At 40.5% G+C, this 20,817-nt stretch overlaps 2 protein-coding genes across 2 annotated transcripts in view; one reads left to right on the top strand and one right to left on the bottom strand.

The window, feature by feature from the left end:
- The window catches only part of LOC115072274 (serine/threonine-protein kinase 35-like), an 8,658-nt gene extending 2,742 nt beyond the window's left edge, over positions 1–5,916 (bottom strand). The window contains exons 1-2 of the mRNA XM_029568970.1: positions 5,856–5,916; positions 5,123–5,798 (exon numbers count right to left, since the gene is read on the bottom strand). Coding sequence (XP_029424830.1) covers positions 5,123–5,798; positions 5,856–5,916 — 737 coding nt within the window. The remainder of the gene's footprint in view (positions 1–5,122; positions 5,799–5,855) is intronic.
- The window catches only part of Hdgfl3 (HDGF like 3), a 58,977-nt gene continuing 43,486 nt past the window's right edge, over positions 5,327–20,817 (top strand). Inside the window, exon 1 of the mRNA XM_008844436.3 lies at positions 5,327–6,042. Within this exon, the coding sequence (XP_008842658.1) occupies positions 5,959–6,042 (84 nt within the window). The 5' untranslated portion in view covers positions 5,327–5,958. The remainder of the gene's footprint in view (positions 6,043–20,817) is intronic.

The raw sequence follows: 20,817 nt of genomic DNA, 5'->3' as shown, positions 1-20,817 counted from the left end.
GAGTTCTCCACACTGCTTTCCATAGGGGTTGAACCAGTTTGCAGCCCCACACTCATATATTAGACTTTTTAAAAATGCTATCTCGAGCCGGGCGTGGTGGCGCACGCCTGTAGTCAACAGGGGGGGCTAAAAGGAGACCCTGCTTCAAAAAAAAAAAAAAAAAAAAAAAAAAGGAGTGGGAATGAATATGATCCAAATACATTGTACTAAATTCTCAAAGAATTAATAAAAAAAATTTAAAAAATGCTATCTCGTAGAGTTACCTTCCAATACTAGCAATAGCATGCTGGTGTGACTCTAAGTTCTAATCTGCCTTTTACCTCTCTGAGCTTCAGTTCAACTTCTTTTTCTCCTGTCCAATTAGGGCATTAACTCGCTTTGGCTGTACCTAATATATCCGCCCCCACATTTTAAAAAGTTTGTGTGTGAAGATGTGTTCATATGTGTGTACATGTGTGTGGAAGGCAGAGGTCAACCTTGGATGCTGTTCCTCAGAAGCCATCCACCTTGTTTTCTGAGACAGGATCTTTCACTGGAACCCAGAGCTCACTCCTTAGGCTAGTCTGTCTGGCCAGCAAGCCCTAGAGGTACTCTTGTCTTTGCCTCCTCAGCACTGGGATTACAAGTGCATAGCCACCACACCCAGTTTTTTTACATTGAGTGCTGCAGAGAGAAACTCAAGTCCACTTGCTTATATGGCAGGCAGTTTACCAACTAAGCTATCTCTCTACTTCCTCCACCCCAAACTTTTTTAACCTAAAACAACTGCCACTATTCTCCTGTTCACAATTCTGTAATTGATGTAAGGTTCTAGCGACCTTTCTGTTGCTGTGATAAAACACTCTCACTAAAAGCAGTTTAGGACAGGAAGAGGTTTATTTGGCCTATACTTGCAGGTCACAGTCCATCACTGAAGGAAGTCAGGGCAAGACGTTAGAGCAGAAAACTATGGAGGAATACTGCTTGCTGTATCACTCATATGCTCATTCTTAGTTAGCTTTCTTATATAGCCCAGGTCCAGCTGCCTAGGGATGGTTATGCCCACAGTGGGCTGGGCTCACCTACATCAGTTAACAATCAAGACAATCCCCCACAGGCATTCCCACAGGCCAATCTGATCTAGGAAATCCTTCAAACGAGATTCTCTTAGGTGACTCTAGGCTATGTCAAGTTGACAGTTAAGGCTAACTAGGGCACTATCTTTCTCCATCTGCCCCATTCTCTACATATACCAGCAAAGTATTTGTAATTCCTGACATGATGGGTTGGGACTCAAATGACGAAAATAAAAGCTACTAGGCCTCTAAATGCTTGAGCCAGAACTATTAAAATATCATCTTCTTCACATCCTTCACTCCATATCTCCCTTGAGAGACCCTAAGTCAGGTATCCTAGCCTCCCCAGGATCCTGTACCATTACTTCTAGTGGCATAGTTTCACTTCCTGCACCATTCTCCTTGCTCTCTGTGGTCCTACGTCTCTAGAAAATGACTGGTGTACATCAGTATTTGACATATTTGCTGAATAAATGAAGGAATGAATGCTAATATTGACCTAATACTTTCTTCAGCAGCATACACACTAACATTAAAACAATACTAGCAAAAATGGTAGGCAAATCTATATTCTTTACATCTTTAACATCTTGTACATCTTGAATCTTCACTGTACTCCCCATCCCCCACCCTTCCCCAGTAGCAACTAATTTGTTAAACTTAACCAGTTTCCTTCCCAGTCTGGGACAGGATAGTGAAGGGGTAAGAATGCAAATGACCTCCTTGGAAATAGTTAAGTTCATAGTCTCAGAATTCCCAGGAAATGCAACAGTATCAGGCATCTCAAGCACTGTCTTCTGAAATATGAACATGTCTCCAACACTATTATGAGAGTGTTTTCAGCTTCTCTACTGCTGACCTCAATAACGTTGCTGCCGTTACCCATCCCCACACTGGCAATGCTGTCTGGACCAAACTTTTGATCTCTAGCCTCTCCCATTATAACCCGTGTAGACTTTATGGTGCCTTTTGTCTGTCTAAAACCACACACTCAATGTAGGAGTTCTCTTACAAGTACTATGCTATGTGACTCTTTTCCCACCTCTCTTTTGGTTATTTTCCCCCCTCACCATGTTAACAACAAAGATAACAATAGCAATTAATGAACCCTTCATTGTCTAAATACTGTGTGTGTGTATGTGTATTTATATCATACAGAATTTTAGACAAAGGAATAGATTTCAGGCAATTGGAATGAATTAGGGGCAAGATGTGAAGAAACTATTGGAATTTTATTTGAATGGTGACTTAAGATATGAAAGGTGAAAACACATCAACAAAGTATGTGGATGTAAAGAAGTGATAAAAAAATTACAAAAAAATACATCAAGCAGCCAAAGGTAGGGAGAAGTATTAGCCACAGGGATTTGAGAATACTGAATACTGAGAAATTTTTAAAAAATGATCAAAGGATGTTGATACTATTACCATTTTAATGGATTTCCCTCCATGTTTTAGAAATAAGATTAATGTGTTTTTCCTGTTGCTGGTTTGAGATATGGCCTCATGTAGCCCAGCTTGGACTCCAACTCATTTTGGAGGTTGGCCTTGAACTATTCCTCCTGCCTCTGCCTCCCAAGCACTGATAGAGGAAACAGACCAGCTCCTGGGGCCCCACTGACTAAAAAATTGCATCATATTTTTTGTATGATCTTAATGATATCTCTAAAGGTTTACATATTATCTCCTAACTAGTTGAATAGAGCATTTTTGTGGAAAAACCACACTACTGGTCCTTTGTTATAGAGAAACCAATCTGATCTTCAGTGAAAACCACTGGGATCCCCAGCCACAACATGCTGACAAGGTGGTCGGTAGCCAACCTGGCTGTGGAGACAGATAGGCTCTTATCCAGACACATTAGGAAACTCTTGATGATCAGCCAGAAACAGCCCATGAAATTCCATGTGACTGTTATTAAGTCTGGCTTGGTTAGGGCACAAGAGTCAGGCAAATGATACATGCTGAGTACTAAGGCCAAGCTGAATTGAAAACAGGAAACCAAAGCCTAGACTGGGAGAAATGTCCACCTTCTCAAAATAACCAAACTCTATTAATTACCCCCCCCCTTTAGTCTGCCTCTAACCTCTTGGCAAGCTGCTTCTCCCCTTCACAAATTTGGATTTGTCTAATCTTTAAAGTTAGCCAAACATCACAACAGAACAGCTCTCGTTCCTTTCTTGCTGCTTTTTCTCCACTGTTGGGAATGAATTGCCTGCACTTCCTGCCTACACATTTCCACCTCTGACTCATGTCCAGTCACCACTGTGGTTTCTTTCCACTAAACAGTTCCCCCACACAGTCACCAATGACCTCCCAGTCACCACATTCCATGGACCCATCTCCTTTAGTAGCTTACTTGTCCCTGCCGTATCTACCTAGGTGGCTCCTTTCTTCTAGAAATGCTTTAACTCACCGGCTTCTATGATAGTGCTTTTTTCTTCTACTTTACTCTTAAATTTTGGTGTTACCTGTCTCCAAACTTGGCTTCTCTTGTTCTACAGTCTCCTGGGCTACATGGCTTCGATCACCACTTGAATATTGGTATCACTTGAAATAATCTCTTACATTCTGCCTTGATCAGAAGCCCACTAAATATGACCCATGGAAATCTTAACATACAAAACTCACTCAAGACCTTGTCTACAAACCTGCCTATGCTTCAGAGAATTCCTCTTTTCTGAGTGAGGAAAATCCTGTTGCTTAATCCAGAAACCAAGGAACCATATTTTAGTCCCTACTTCCTTCCTACTTGCAACCCAGTGAATCAGGAAGATGTTCCGGTCCGTATCATCTCATTCCTGGTGAAAGCCCAATGGGGGTTCCTGGATCTAGCTTCTCATCCTCAAATTCACCTCCACACTGGCCTCCAGAGTACTTGTCTAAGCCCCAAATTACCATCATGTTACTTCCCAACTTAACTTCCTTCCACAGCTTCCAAACCGAGACTTCCCTGACCTCAGTTCTGTCCCTTCCCCATAACCATGTCATGCCTACAAGAGAGATTGGACCATTCCAGCTTTGGCCAGCTAGGGGTTTGGCAGCTAATCAAGAGATTTGGCCTTGACAAAGGATCTAGGTACCACGCTACAGTACCTATGATGGGCATGACATAATTTCTAGAAGACATTATCAGACCATCACAGCCAAGGCAAAAGACCTAGACTAATTTTGTAGTGGAAAAGAGGAAAAGGTGAGCCTATAGGAAAAGCAAGAGAACAAGGAGTAAAGGCAGGGCGAATCACAAGATGCAAATAGCAAGGAAATGCATGGGTAAAGAAAAGGCCAAGCACCATGAACAAAGTAAACAATCCACAGTCTACAGACTTTACAGCCCCATTATTGGAAGCCCACAACCACAAGCCTCCATTAAATACACAACTCTATAAGGCAATCGAGGGTAGCAGATGCTTGAAAAACTACCTTTTAGAGCGGTAATAAAGAAGGAAAAAGGTAGCCCTCAAACTAGAACTGTCCTTCAAACAAGGTGCAGGCCACAGCAGCATCAGTGGACTTCTCAAAGAAGTTAGGTTCAGGGTGATGCAAGATGCAGCATTCATTCATTTGGGGAGACCTAGAAAAGACTGGATTGTTCTATTTAGCTCTACAGGAGAATGGTATGAAGATTCTCTAAAAAAATATCTTTGAGAGCAGTCAACTGAATTCCGAGTCAAACAACAGTGAATGCAAACGTTATTTTAAACCTATTGAGCTGTATATAGCAATCACCAGATACAGTTGTCCAAAATATACCCAGAATTAAAAACAAGTGCCCTGTCAGGGTAAGTCGTTTTCTCCAAAACTGTTGGCCTATGCAAATCCCACACAGAGGGGTCTTAGGCTATGGACTGCGGACTCCTGTACGTCCATGTTCGAAGCCCGACTGTGCCAGGAGGCAGACCTCTCATCAGCCTGCCCTAGGTAAGTCACAGGGCACTGTTAAGGCAGAACTGGGGCAAGAACCCAACTAGAGGTCGCCTTGCTCATTCCAGCAACCCAGGGAACAGACAGTGGGTCCCCTCCCGCGCCTATCCCCCAGGCCTGGGGAGCCTCTGTCCCCCACTCACCAGAGAGCACCCGTGGAAGTGGCTGGAGTGGGGGGAGGGTAGTGGAGCGAAGGGGGGTGCAATCCGCGGAAGGTGGGCGAGGACTGGGGGCCGCAGGCAGGAGGGAATAGGGGCGGCTGGGTGGTGATTGGCTGGGCTGCGCCAAGCAGCTCAGGGCTAAGAACAAAAGAGAGCAGGCGGCGGGTGTCCTCGGAGTAGGGGCTCCCACCCGCCAGGTACGGGCTTCGCTGCTGCGGGAGGACGCGCCCACCGCCAGCCCGCGGAGCAAGCCGGGCGGCGCGCGCGGTTTCTCCGCGAAAGCCGGCCGTGTACCTAGGAATTAACCGGCCGGCGTGCGAGGGAGGGAAGCGAGGAGGAGGGGGGTGGGGATGCTGAGCGCGCGCGAGAACAATAATAAGATCGTGTTTGCGGTCGCTGCCCGAGGAGGAATTCGGAGGAGGCGCGAGGCCCGGCGCTCGCGCGGTGCCCGGCAGCTCGGCAGGGAGGTGGCGGCGGCTGCGGCGGCGGCGACATGAGGCTGGAGATGCGGCGCCTGTGAGCAGCGTACGGCGGGAGCAGCGGCGGCGGGACTTGGCGGCCGGACGCGAGTGAGCGAGCGCCCAGCGTCCCGCGCTCCCCTCCCCCGCTGCCGGGCGGGGATCTGCGGGGCCTGAGGCGCCCCCCGCCCACCGCTCGTCTCAGCCGCTGCTGCGCCGCTTCCCCCCTCGTCGGAGCGGCCACCCGTGCGCCCGGCTCGTGGCCCACGGGGAGCGCGGCGAGGTCCGTCGGCCCGCCGGGGCACGGCCTCCCGGCATCTTCGCGGCGACCAAGGACGAGCGGGAAGGGTAACGGCCGGGATGGCGCGTCCGCGGCCCCGCGAGTACAAAGCGGGAGACCTGGTCTTCGCCAAGATGAAGGGCTATCCGCACTGGCCCGCCCGGGTGAGTACGGCGGCCGCGCGCGCGGGCCCGCCCGCCCACCATTTTCCCTTCATGATGGCGCGCCCGCCCCCTGTCCCCATCACCTCCGCGCGGCCGGGGGCTGAGGCGCGAGCGGCGCTGTGCACAGGACCCGGGTCGGGGCGGAGGCGAGCGTTCCGGGCCGCGTTCTCGCCCGCTAGGCGGCCATCCTGTCGCCCACTTTCGAAGGCGGGTCCGGCCCGACAGGCCCGACGCCTTCCGCCGGGTCCTTACCGGGAAGCCACGCTGGGGAGCGGGCTCGGGTGGAGGCGTCGGCTCCTGGCAGGTCCCAGGCGAACGTCGAGGCAGGTAGGAGAGCGAGAGCAAATGGCTGTCCCCCAGCCTCTAGAGCCGGTGGCCGTCAGGCCTGGAAGGGCTTAGGGGTGCGCAGAGGCACCGGGAGCCGCGTGGCAGCATCCATCCATTTCTCAGCGCATCCTGCGCCTTCCAGACTTGTTGAGTTTTGCTGAGCGCGATTCCCGGAGCCCAGCCCGCCCTCATTGTCCAGGGTATGTGCTTCGCGGTGGCCCTCGTTCTTAGTCTGTCACTGACTTGTGAGTCCGAGAAGGTCTTGTGCCTTTTCACCTCCATATTTGTATTAGGTCGGATCCCCAACCTGATTCTTGGCCTCGCACTACAACCCACAATAGCCCTCTTCCTGAATAGCAAGACTGTCGCTGGGCTTTCTCTAGAAAGCATCTGCATTAATACATGACATTCAGGATTTTTATTGAGCTGTTCTGAGTGAGGAAGAAAACACCATCACCGTGTGTGTATCCTTTACGTTTTAAAAAGAAATCACTTTCATCTTTAATTTGGTAATAGCAACTGACAGCCTGAATATTTAAAAAGGAGAATCAAGGCATTCTGGAGATGATGTTGGTATCCTTGAGGAAGAAAAGGGCAAAGGGAAAAAAACTGACATCAATTTAGTGTGAGCTCTCAGTGTTGTAATTAAGTGAAGATAGCAAGTCAAAGGGGAAAAATATACTCATTCACAAAAGGAAGTGACATCATGAGTGGCAGACTGAAATTTAGTGAAGTTGTGGTGATGGACGGAAATAATCACTTTTTAAATGTTTGTTTTGGCATGGTCTTAAAATGGAAAGGACACTGGTCCAGGAATTTGGGGGATCTGGTATGTGGGTCAGGCTCTGTTATGGACTAATCATTTCAACTGCCTGTACTTCCATTTCTGCAATTATAAAATAATCATCTCTAGGATTCCTTCCAACACTAACAACCTTAGGGCATCAAGAGGAAAAAACAGTCATATTCAGATTCCATTAAGCTGTGAAATAAGTTCTTCATATCTGAACTTTAGGTTCTTAAATAAGGCAAAGTTTTCAAAGTAGAATTACCTTTCTTTAATCCTATATAAAATAGTAGATAATACTTAGTTGGGGCAAGATTTGGGACTTAAGGAGTTCTTAGAGAATCCCTGTATATTTGTCAAGTAAGAAATATACAGCTGGGGCTGGAGAGATGGTTCAGCGGTTAAGAACACTGGTTGTTCTTGGAGAAGACCTGGGTTTGAATCCCAGCACCTACATGGCAGCTGATTGCTCTTGTAGAGGACCTGGGTTTTGTTCCCAGCACCCACATGGCTAACAATCATGTGTAACTTCAGTTCTGGGGGAATTCGATGCTCTCTTCTGACCTCCTTGGGCATTGCAGAACACAGGTGCACTTACACACATGCAGGCAATGCATGCATACACATAAAATAAAAATAATAAATAAAAATTTTTAAAAAGAAGTATACAGCTTTAGGATGCTGTATATACATATATCCATACTCAAAAGTGAGTTAAGGGTTATCATGGTCATTCCTTGTAGTTTTGCTTTGAAAAGTATCTTCTATGAGTCAAAAAGAAAGTAGACTTAAAATTTCCTTCATATATTGTTCCCACAGGTTGGCCACCTGTGGTTAATTTATGAAACAAAAGTGCTACAGAAATGTTTGTTGTATATCAAGTTGTACATAAAATCTCTGGAAATTCATTAGGTTTTTAGATTTAAAAGGTACAGGAAAGAAAAAAATTGTACGTATTTACTTCTCTAGGAAAAGTTCTAAGACCTTTTAAAAATATTTTATAATAAGTAACATTTTGCAATTTTCCAAGGAAAGTTTATTTGAAGAAAAAGGCATTTTGAAGCTCTACTCTTTATTACATGTGCTTCCCATATGTTCTAATTTTTGTCTGAATGTTATGTGGCATTATCCTCATTTTACACCTAGTTACAATTTTATCAGTTATATCTTTTAAAGGAATTTCATTCACATTTCAGATACTTTGACCTGATATGAAGGCCAGTTGTGTGGGGATTAGATTATATGTGACCCTGAAGAACCAAACCTAGGAGGTTAAAACACGGGAAGGTAGATTTCAGTTCATACTGTAGTAAGGGGCTTTTGAAAATTAGCTGGTCCATGTAGGAATGGAAAAACAGTTTCCTTGATGTAAGGAAAATGTTTGGTCCAGGGCAGCTCCTTGTGAGGAATGTGGGTCAAGAAGATGCAGAATTTGGAAAAACTGGGATGCAGCTCTTGGCTGGGCTTCACACATGGTGACTCTGGATGTATTCTGTAATCTTCCTGAACTTCAATTCAGTAGTCTATAAAACAAGGATAATTCTCACTGCATTAAGAGTATAGCAGTGCCCTTTGCAGTTTCGCTTTCCGTGGTCCAAAAATACATTGCAGAAGTCATAAGGTGTTTGGAGAGAAAGGGAAAGACTATATCCAAATAACTTTTATTACAGTATATTGTTTTAATTGTTCTAATTTATTGTTGCTAATACCTTTTCCTAATTTATAAATTGAGCTTTTTTTTTTTTTTTTTTTTGAGGCAGGGTCTCCCTGTAGCCCCAGCTATCCTGGAACTCACTATGTAAACCAGGCTGGCCTTGAACTCACAGAGATCTGCCTGCCTCTGCCTCCAGAGTGCTGGGACACCACACCCGGCATAAATTGAGCTTTTTAATAGTTATGTTTGTATTTCAAGAAGAAAAGTGTTTATCGGATTTGTTACTAGCCTCAGTTTCAGACATCCACTGTGGATTTTGAAACATGTACCCTGTTAAGGGAGGACTACTTCATCCCAAAGCAATGTTGCTTAAATGTTCCTACCTTTCTCATTTTTGAATTTCCAACTTGTATCTCTATGCTATTTTTAACTTTTGTCAGTTTTCAGCTCTTTAGATGACATATTCGGTTTCTGAAGATTTTATCTTGAAAAATTGGAAACAGAAAAGTTGAATTATACACTATGTGTCACCTAGATTTTATAAATTGTACTATGCTCTATCACATACCTATTCATATGCCAATCCCTCTATCCATACAGTAGTCTATCTTATTTTAATATATTTCAAAGTCAGTTGCAGACATTACTATAATTTACTCTAGTTAATGCATACCATTAACTAGAGGCCAATGTTTTTTATAGATCTCTTTTTTCCTTATGAGGTAAAATTTGCATAGATTAACACTTAAATGTACATTTACTAAATTTGATTAATATATACACTGATATATTACAAATAGCTACCAAAATATAGACTAGTACCAGTAACCAGGCAGTTTCTCTCATGCCTCTAACTGGAGGATTCCTGTCTTCTTCCCTTCTCCACTGCTGTTCATGTGTGTTATTTTAACATTAAATAGAAGCTAGGTATTTCTGTGGAACATTATGTATAGCTTTAAAAATTAGAGGTTTATGTATGCAAAAGGATTAGGTAGCTTAATACTAAATAAATAAATATAGAAGATAGATAGATAGATAGATAGATAGATAGATAGATAGATAGATAAACACAAGAGTTTCTGTACTCTTGATTGTGTATCCTATTGGTAAAATCTGGTTGTGCATCCTTAATATGCATAAATTTATTTTAAAATTGTGTATAACTGTTTGTGCTATGATTGTGTGCATTATAAAATAAAAACCAAAATGATCCAAAAAGGATAGCATGAGGTAAGAATGTTTCATGATTCAAATTTTTTATTAGCAAAATATTATCAATAGTAAGTCTATTTTTTAATTTTTAAAAAAGATTTTGGTTTATTTTATGTGTATGAATGTTTGCCTGCATGTATGTAGGTACACCATGTATGTGTAGTGCCCTCGGAGACAAGAAAGAGGGCATTGGATCCCCAGGTACTCGAGTTAACAGTGGTCGTTAGTTCTCCTGTGGGTGTGGGCAATAAATCTGGGTCCCCTGGAAGAGCTGTCAGTGCTCTTAACTGCTGAACCATCTCTCCAGCCCCCATATTTTTCAGTCTTAATTTTTGGAATATTTTTTACCTTTTCCTTATGGGACCTGATTGATCAGATGGTCATAATTTTTAATCTTCTAAAGAGTTTTTTAAACTGAACATGACAATTGAGCCATTTTTCTCATTGTTTGCTTATACTCAGTATTATTTGGTTAGGACTCTTAGCCATTTGTCTGTTTGCTGAGAGCTAGTTGAATTAGATAGATATTCATTCCATAATTCTGTTCAGTCAAACTAATACAAATGACTGTAAATCACAGTAAGCCCAAGGTAAATAAACTACCTGAATAAGAGCATTAGTACCAATTTGTATATTAAATAATAGTGAAATTTCTTTCTTAGCTAAAAGAATAAAAAACTAAAATAGAAACTCTTGATTTCTTCCTATACTCTCTAAAATCACCTTGTGTGTGTCCTTAGTTATGAGCACTTTGTGTTATCAGGTATAAAGAATAACTTTTGTGCTTCAGCCTCAGAGATTTTTTTTCTTTTTTTTTTTTTGGTCTTTTTGAGACAGGGTCTTCCTGTAGCCCCAGCTGGCCTGGAGCTCACTGTGTAAACCAGGCTGGCCCTGAACTCACTTCCTGTCTCTGCCTCCTGAGTGCTGGAGGTGAAAACCTCCTAAGAGGTTTTTTATGTTTAGAACTTTGTATGAGGAACTAAGGGTGTGGCTCATTGATAAAGCATGTATTTACATGCGTAAAACCTTAAGTTCAGCTCCCAACTACCCCTCCCCAAAAGTTATTTCCAGGCATGGTATCACATACCTTTAGTCTCATCACTCAGAAGGCTAGCACAGGAAGATGGATTAAAGGCCAACTTGGGTGACATAGTGAGACCCCTATCTCATAAAGCTTTATTTATAAGAACTCTCAAACATTCCTGGTAGGTAATTGCTATAATCACTTTTAAAAGTCTGGCCCACTGAAATTGAACATACACCTACTTTGTGGCCTAGCAGTATGTTGTCCTAGATCCAAGAGAAAATGAGTGTTTACAGCCACCAAAAGATCTTTATGAGTGCTCATACACAGCTTTATTCACAGTAGAATAGTAGAAACAACAAAATGTCCCTTCCTAGAGGAATGAGTAGACAAATCTATAGTACATTCATGCAGTGTGGACTACTACTTAGTGGTAAAATATAGCATACTGTTGATGCTCACAAAAATAGAAGATTGAGTGAAAGAATCCAGATGTGAACAGTTAAGTCTGTTTATGTAATGGTCAGAAGCAAGCAAAGTTGATCAATGGTGATCAGTATGCAGTGGGCAAAAGGGAGTTATGGCTGGGACAAAGTACTGACATGTGCTGGATCTTGATCTGGTGGTGCTGGATAAATGAGAACATAGGGAAAAGATTAGCAGGTTGCACATTGAAGATTAGTATTGTAATTGAGTTCTGGGGGTTGTTTGTTTGGTGTTTTTGAGACAGGGTCTCCCTGTAGCCCCAGCTGGCCTAGAGCTCATTATGTAGACCAGGCTGGCCTCCAACTCACAGAGATCCACCTGCCCCTGCCTCCCAAGTGCTGGGATTAAAGGCATGTGCCATCACACCTAGCTGTTAGGGGTGTGTGTGTGGTAGTGCATCCCCCCAGCCACAGATTTTATATGAGGTAAGGTGAAAATATCTGAAATAATAAGTTACATGGATTGGATTTCACCATTTTAGCTTTCAGTGTTTCTTGTTTTCCTTTTACTGCTGGAGATTTAGCTCAGCGGTAGTGCTCACCTAGTAGTGTGAGGCCCTGGGTTCCATCCCCAGCCCTGGAAGACAGAAGAAAAGAAACTTCATTTGCTACTTTGGAACTTTCTCTTTAGGTCTCCTCTCAGTTCTGGTTTCAGCCTCCTTTGTTTATGTGCATTAGTCTTTCTTTCCTTTTCTTATTAAATCACTGTTCTATTTTGGATCTATCTCAGTCTCTCTCCCTTGATAGAACTGTACTATGAAGCATTTTATCTTACCCTCCTATTCTACCTTGAAGAGCTGAACTCTTATTGAAATTTTGTTAGGTATTCTGTGTAAGGCACAATACTAGGTGCAATATAGTTTTTCTACCAATAGAAAAATAGTAGATCTTTACTAGCAAAATATTTTGGAACTCCTTAGTTTCTTATCCATAGTATTTTAGGGTAGTTGTATTATTATTTATTTGTTGCCTTTGGCAATAAAATACTAGAATATGACTTTATTTCTGGAAAGCAGGCCTCATATTTTCAAGAATATAAATTCTTTTTAATCTCAACTATAAGATATTTATAATGTTCATTACTTTGGCCTGAGTCCAAGGAAGTTGTCTTCAGATGGAAAACAGCACAGGCTCACTCATCCCTTTTCCCAGGGACTGCATTGCCAAGAAACTGGCAAATTGTCTTATTTCTATAACATAAACCAAAAGCAAGTAGGCACCTTGAACCCTTCATACCATATGCACATTAATTCTCCGAAGTCAACTCTTTACTATAAGAGATTATATATGATTCTTCTGGGAAATGACTGATGGTTTAAAATTGTATACAACTTTATTGGAATTATTCATTAGTATTTAAACATTATAGGCTACTAAAAATAATGGGAGATGGTGTTCTGTTGTGAAGATCTCTAGATGTTAGATCAGAATCCAGTCTGTTTGATGTAGTTACTGGAATAGTCCATAGCAAAACGCCTTCCTAATCGCTTCAGGCATTGCTACTGAAAGCATGGTCTCAGGGCTAGTCAACTGTCAGTGACGAAATAAAGACCCCCCCCCAAAAAAAGTGAAAACAATTGAGAGTAACTCTGTGGATCTAGTTTTTTTTTTTAATCAAATCTGACATTATGTGTGCCTTTTAAATTTTAGTTTTCTAGTAAGTCATCTTTATTGTATTTTACAAATCTATTAGTTTTCAATAAATAGTTAATTAAAACAACAAAAACTGGTTCTTCACCATAGGTAGAAGTGCTCATTATAATGGATCCTTGCAGTAACCCTTACAGAGTTGTCCTTTCACCTAACATCTGACTCAATGCTATGAACTACTTGAAGTATTTTCAACAATTTAAAAGTAGATTGATTTTTCAGGATATATTTTCTCCTCAGTAAAAATTATATTTTGCAAATAATATTCAGTGTAGAAAGGTCAATGTCATTCTACCTAGTTACAGCAAACATGAGTGTGCACCTATATATGTACACATAATTTTTGTAGCATATGTTGTTCTACAACCTGTGTTCCTCATTTAAATATTATATTTCTTAAATACATTTCAGTGATGAATATGTTTCTATAACAATTTGTAACAGCTATCTTGTAATACTTACAAATTATAATTATTTCCTATTATAAGACATAGGGTTTTTTTTCCAGTTTTTAACTATAAAACAAGACTCGAAAACATTCTTTTTGCTAAATCATGAGTTACGTTCTTTTGACAGGTCTCTGGAAATTCTATATTTCCAGGGGCACCATCTCCTGTTATTTCTATATGTCAAGGGGCATGTGTACATTTTAGAGCTTTGGATTTCTATTACTAAAATTACCTTAACAGAAAAGTTTTGACTATATCATGCTCACTAGCAAAGAAAAAGAATACCTGTTATCTCTCTATTCACTAAAATTAAATTACTCAATTTTAAAAATGTCTGGCATGCATAAAGCCAATGTTCAAGTTTCAGCACCAATAAAAATAGCTTAATAATGCAACATTTACTGAATTAATTGTAGTTAGGTTGAACATATATAAAAGTATATATATCTTGATTACAGGTTAAGGCAAATATGCTGATACTTTGTAAGACTTTAGCTTAAGAAATTCACTCAAAGTCACACAATAATTGTCTTTTTCCCTTTTTTAAGATATGATCTCATATATCCCAGGCTGGCCTTAAATTGATATGGAATAGTGAATGTCCCTAAATTTCTAATCCTCCTGCCTCTACCTACTGATTGCTAGGATTACAGATATGCATTACAATGCTCAATTATATTATACTGAGAATCAAACCTAGGGCTTCATACATGCTAGGTAAACATTCTGCCACTGTCTTTAGTCCCTGACTATTAGAATGCCACAAGAGCATAACAAATGTGACATTAGATTAGATGAAAAGATTGAAGAAATGTACAGCCGTACTTAAAAAGATCATAGATAGATGATAGATTAGATAGATAGATGATAGATAGATAGATAGATAGATAGATAGATAGATAGATATTCAAGGGATTATAAAAATAAGACATTACTTAGCATTTAGAGAAAGCAGAGGACCACTAAATTCCACTTTGAGTTAATTGCATGGTATTGACTCATGTATAGGTTCCAAATCCTATGTGTATGAAAGAAAATTTACTCTCTGAATATTGGGTAACATAATTATGAGTTCTAGTTTGGTAGAGCCTAGAAGCTAAATCATAAGACTGGCTGCTAGCCTGTGTAGATTCTCTTTTCCTTGCCCAAGTAAAAAATTGTTGTAGTTAGTCTAGTAAATAACTGTCTGATCATAGAGAGCCACATAGAAGAAAAGAGAGAACGAACATTCAAACCTGCTAGCGTGTCTTCCAGATTTCTGAGGAAGCCCTGTGATAAATAGAAGGAGCATTAGACCAGGGTCTAAAAGACAGGCACCTTATTCTGGCACTGTTTTAAATTTGTTAGATTGAGCATATCTAGGGATCTAGTATTAAATTGTATGTGAAAGAACTATTGACTATCTGCCTCCTAAGAACACTAAATTCTCTACTACTAATACAAGGAACCAAGTAACTCTTAGCAAATGGTTGTGTGGCTTAATAAGTATGTTTTCCCAGCAGCTTCCTTGTGGTTTTATAATCAGTTTGGCTTTGGGTTCTGGGAATTGTGAGAACTTCCATTTTAAGATTCCCAAGAGTAATTGGCCATTTCTAATGGTTCTGCATAGTTTAAGAACTTTGGGGGCAAGATAAATGACCATATTGTTATAGAAATGGGTCTATGAATAAACCAGTCTTCCTGTTTGATCACCAGGACTCAAGCTCCATGAAGATACTTCCTAAGGCTTACCCCTAAGTTGGAGATGTCCCAGTTTTCAAAGAATAGTACACAGTCAGTGGTAACAACAATACTGCTTGTACGGGAACTAGAAAATTGTTGATAACACAGTAGTTACTTCTCAGTTTCTAATGCAAGATGTGTTTAATATTAAGTTTGTTAAAAGTGATTGGTTCAGTAGTAAGTGGTTAGCACATATAAAAATAAATTTCACAGAACTTTGAAAATTTTTAGTCAGGAATGTCAGAAAGTAACTCAGCCATATAACTCTTCTCTTTTGATGCTGAAGTAGAACCTTTGTACTAATGTCATCTTTAATTCTAGAGGAATTGCATATTTAGAGGGAACAATATTATAAATCCTTAGGTAATTCTTTGAATTCATATATGTTGATATGTTGAATGGACTGGAAATGAATTTCCTCTGGACCTGTCTGACTTTCAATATGAGATACACTCTTTTCAAACAAAGTAAAAATTTCTTCTTCATTGGATTACTGTATGAAGATTAAGTCAATAATTTTGAGGCTTTAGACCCTGGAAATAATTGGTGATTCACTCTAGTGACGCTTAGACTTTTTTTTTTTTTGCTATTGCTCACAGTAAGAAATAAATACTACTTCACAGCCTACCATGTACACGTCAGAATTTTTTTTAAACAAACCATACTTTCTACATGTGATGCAGCCTGATAATTTTATATTTAATTTGATGTAAAATCAGGTTGCATGACAGTAAATCAGTTTTTACTACTTACAGTTTGAAAAGCACTAGTTTGGTCTATTAGAACAAATGGAAATTAGTCTATGTGAGTTGTTTATCTGGAATAATTGTTGGGATTGGAAGTCACGATGACTTGCTCACAGTCTTGCACCTTTTACTCTGATGTAGGTACAGTCTTACGTGAAAGTTATGTGAAAATAAAGGAAACTGATCTTTTTTCATCATCTAGGTCTGTGTGTCCCTTGATCTCAAAAGGCTGGAAATACAAGGTTATACTTTTCTATTTTCATGTTCCTTCTAATTTTTGAGCTTAAAGAAAAATATTTTATGTGTATGAATATATTGCCTGCATGTATGTAGGTATATCTGTGTCATGCAAAGACTGCAGAGGCCAGGAGAGGGCAATGGATCCCCTGGGACTGGATGGACAGTTGTTAGCTGCCATGTGGGTGCTGGGAATTGAACCCGGGTCTTCTGGAAGAACAGCAAGTGTTCTTAACCACTGAGCCATCTCTCCAGCACCTAATTTTTGAACTTTTAGTATATCCATAACTACCTTGATGCTATTACAATTTCATAAGACTTGTCAAGAATAATAAGTACATAGTTATGTATAGTATGGCTGTATAGTTTTTCCTGGCTGATAATGAGACTGTGGAGTTTTCTTGAGTTTCTGGGGCTAAGCTGTTAAGGTGTCAGATCATCTGTTACTGAGGATGAAGGACTTTCATTATGTTCAGAAAACTTAAGAGATCTACAAGGCAAGTTTGTGGAACATACGGTGGAAGGAGAGAACACCTCCCTGAAGTTGTCCTCTTACCTCCACAAGCATGGGTACACACACACACACACGCAAATAAATAAATAAATAAATAAATAAATAAATACTTAAAGGGAACTGGGGAGATGGTTCAACAGTTAAAGCATGTATTGGTCTTGCAAAGGATCTGGGTTCAGTTCTCAGCAAATAGAATTTTTTTATTATATTCATTTACTCATTTATGTGCTTGTTATTTGTTTATTTACATGTGTGGGTCATGTGCATGCCTACACTTGTGGAGGTCAGAGGACAACTTGAAGAAGTTGGTTTTCTCTTTCCACTCACTGTGTGGGTCTCAGGTCAGAGCTCAGGTTATCAGGCTTGGCAGCAAACACCTTTTACCTGCTGAGCCATCTCACCAGGTCTTAGTCTTTTTTAAAAAATATTTTATTTATTTATTTGTTTATTTTTGTATTTTTTGAGACTGGGTCTCCTTGTAGCCCCAGGTGTCCTGGAACTCACTATGTAGACCAGGCTGACCTCAAACTTACAAAGATCTGCCTGCTTTTGCCTCCCAAGTGCTGGGATTAAAGGCGTGCACCACCACACCCGGCCTTATTATTTTTATTTTATGTGTACAAGTGTATTGTCTGCATGTATGTGAGTGCACTCGTGTCATGCAGTGCCGCAGAGGTCAGAAGAGGGCTTCGGATTCCCCTGGAACTGGAGTTAAGGACAGTTTGTAGCCGCCATGCGGGTGCTGGAATCAAACCCGGGTCCTCTGCAAGAGCAATCAGCGCTCTTAACTGCTGAGCCATCTCTCCAGCCCTTCAGTGCTTACTTTAAACCATTCCAATACATTTGGTGTTTTACCTCTGGTAATGCAAGTTTTTGCATCTTCTCATTCGATAGCTAATTATCAGATGCCTGCACTGTACAGAGCCTGGTAAAGTCCCTGCCTTCAGGTGGTAATAAAGAGCTAAGGGGAGATAGGGCATGCTACCAAGGTAGGGAGTACAGATAGGATGTTTCTGTCCCACATTTTCAGAGTCAACCCCTTGAATAAAATGACATTTAAATAGAGGTCATTCAAGAGATCACCAAATGTTGAATGAGCCTGACTTTATGTTCTGATCTGTTTTGTTCTGTTGCTTCATGCCTCCATGCAGACAATTTTGATGTTTTGAATAAAAAAATTAAATGGTAGTAGTTTCTGAAATGTCAGATTTAAGATGACTTTCCAGTGTTATTTTGGAGAGGATGAGAAAACTGAAATACACTGTTTTTGACCAACTAAGTTGCCTAGAGTTACAGAGTGAGTTAGTAGAAAGACCTTTGCTAAAATGCATGCTCTTTGCACACTTTCATAATACATGGAAGGAAGTCAAAGTAAATAAAGAAATCACTCTGGTTTTGACAATTAGAAATATTGATTTAAGTGCTGGAGAAATGGCTCAGCAGTTAGGAGTGCTTACTGTTCTTCGAGAGTACCTGGATTTTGTTCCCAGCATCCACATTGGGAAGCTCACAACTGCCTGTAACTCCAATTCCAAGGAACCCAACACCCTCTTTGGGCACCCGTACATGTGGCAGACACATACACACAAATTAAGATTTAAAAAGAAAATAAAGAAATTGTGATTTAATTAAGAAAATTGAAAGTTTATATAAGGAAAAAGTTAAACCAAACTTGGAGGGAACTATTTATGTGTTCTTTGAAATTTTTTTGTTTATACATAAAGCTATCTTTAGTAACTATTACTTTGTTTGTTTTGGAAACAGACCCTTACTATGTAGCCCAGGCTGGCCTAGAACTTGTAGTCTTCCTGTCTCAGCATTTGGAGTGCTGAGATTACAGGCACATGCCAGCTTAGTAACCATTTGTAAACATCCCTTTTAGTAATAAGAACATTCACATTGATTTGTAACTATTACTACCATTAATCTCTAGAACTTAATTCCTCTTGTGAAACTGAAACTCTGTGCCCATTACAGTGATTTTCCATTTCCTGCCTGCTAATCCCTGGCAAACAATGTTCTGTATTCTGTCTCTATGTATGATTTGTCTGGGAACCTCATGTAAGTAGAATTAGACATTATATAACTTCTTGTGGCTCTAGTATTTTGTTTAGTATAATGTCCTCAAGGTTCATCCATGTGCCAGAATTTCCTTCCTTTTTTAAAACCAGATAATGTGCCTTTGGGTATGGAACTACAATTCTAGAATAGAATCCTGATTCTGGGGAAGTCTCAGTAGAGTAGGTCTGACCACTTACCCCACAAAACCAAACAGAAAAAGTTATGATGAAGTAAGAATTTATTCAGTACAATCATACTTGGACAGACATGATGGGGATGGGGACCACATATCTTCAGCACTTTTTGAGGAGCTAACAAGAGCCTTGGGGTTATATAGAGGAAGTCATGGGATGACAGGGTGGCATGGACACAAGAAATATGTCTAATGAAGCAGTCTTGGTCATATGGTGTTCTGTTTGCTCATTACATCAGAATCTGCCCATGGAGCAGTAACTTGTTGGCGATAAGAAAGTTGCTGGTGCCCATAGAGGAGAATGACTTAGAGAACAGGGCAAGGTGGAAAAGCAAGATAATGTTAGTTTCCTTGTGTGTGGAGCAATAATTTGAAATGTCTAGGTCCTTGTAGAAGCGGGTGGTTGACAACCTGTTGATTATGATGTTCCCCAAAGTTTCAGAAGTATCTTAGTTACTGTTCTGGTTTGGTTTCTATTGCTGTGATAAAACATAGACCAAAAGCAGCTAGAAGAGGAAAGGGTTTATTTCAGCTTTACAGTACATTCTGTCATTGAGGGAAGCTAAGGCAGGATCAAGGCAGCTACCTGCAGGCAAGAGCTAAAGCGTAGACCATGGAGGACCACTGCTTACTGGCTTGCTCCTCTGGCCTCTGCCCAGCCAGCTCACAACCCAGAACTACCTGCCCTGGCCCTTCCTTTCACTCAACAATCAAGAAAATGCCCCATGGACATACCACCCACAGGCCAATCTGATAGAGCAAGTTTCCAAATTGAGGTTCCTTCTTCCAAGAATTGTCAGCTAGACAGCTAAAGCTATCCAACAGTTATTCTTGATGCATTGAAGGGGGATTACCAGTTTTTGGTGTCTGTTTCTTCAGTGAGTAACATGTCTATGTTCAGAGTTAAGCAACAATTTGAGCCAACGTTTGTTTAATACAGTATTTTTATTCTTTGAGAGTTACATACGATGTATTTTGACCATATTTCCCTTTCACTATTTCCTCTAACTCTTCCAGATCCACCCCACCTCCCTACTCCCCTAATATCATGTCTTTTTATTTTATTACTGTAAGTTACATTTTTGAGGCATCAGATAGATTATGCTACTGATTCAGCAGTTTTATAGTATCAGTCTAGCACATGTCCCCTTTTTCAGAGGTGTTCAGGATAATTGCTGCAATCCTAACTTTGAAAATATGTAGAATATCTCTTCTCCTTGGTCTTTCCATTATTTCTTTCCTATTCTGAAAGCCTTTTGCTTTACCTTCATTCAAAGCCATTCTTTGTGGTGTTTTAACCACATCTGTGCTCCTTAAAATGTTTTTTTCCTCAATGAAGAAAAATAGAATATGAATAATGACTCCACTAAATAGAAAGGCCAGAGTACCATCTATAAACACCCCAGAAACCCAGTAGAACTGGTGCTACAGAAAATAAATTAACCAAATTGAAACAAGATTTTGAAAAAAATAGCTAGAAAGCAAAATAAATTATTAAACATAAGATTAAGGGAAGAAATGATAAGGAAGTATACTGTGGAAGAGTCAGTTTGTTGGAATGTGAATGCCAAAGAGAGAACAAATGATTCAAGATTATCAGGAAAAAAATTCTTAACTTACTTTAAAAAGAAGACCTAAGGTTGTAGCCAGATAACACTCAACATACCTTACAAGACATGTTTTTGTGTGAGTCATTTTTCTTTGGGGGATATGT

Source organism: Nannospalax galili, unplaced genomic scaffold (assembly GCF_000622305.1).
Source record: "Nannospalax galili isolate Female #2095 unplaced genomic scaffold, S.galili_v1.0 scaffold902, whole genome shotgun sequence".
NCBI classification, from domain to species: Eukaryota; Metazoa; Chordata; class Mammalia; order Rodentia; family Spalacidae; genus Nannospalax; species Nannospalax galili.
Note: the sequence above shows the minus strand (reverse complement) of the source record. Positions and strands in the feature narration are given on the sequence as shown.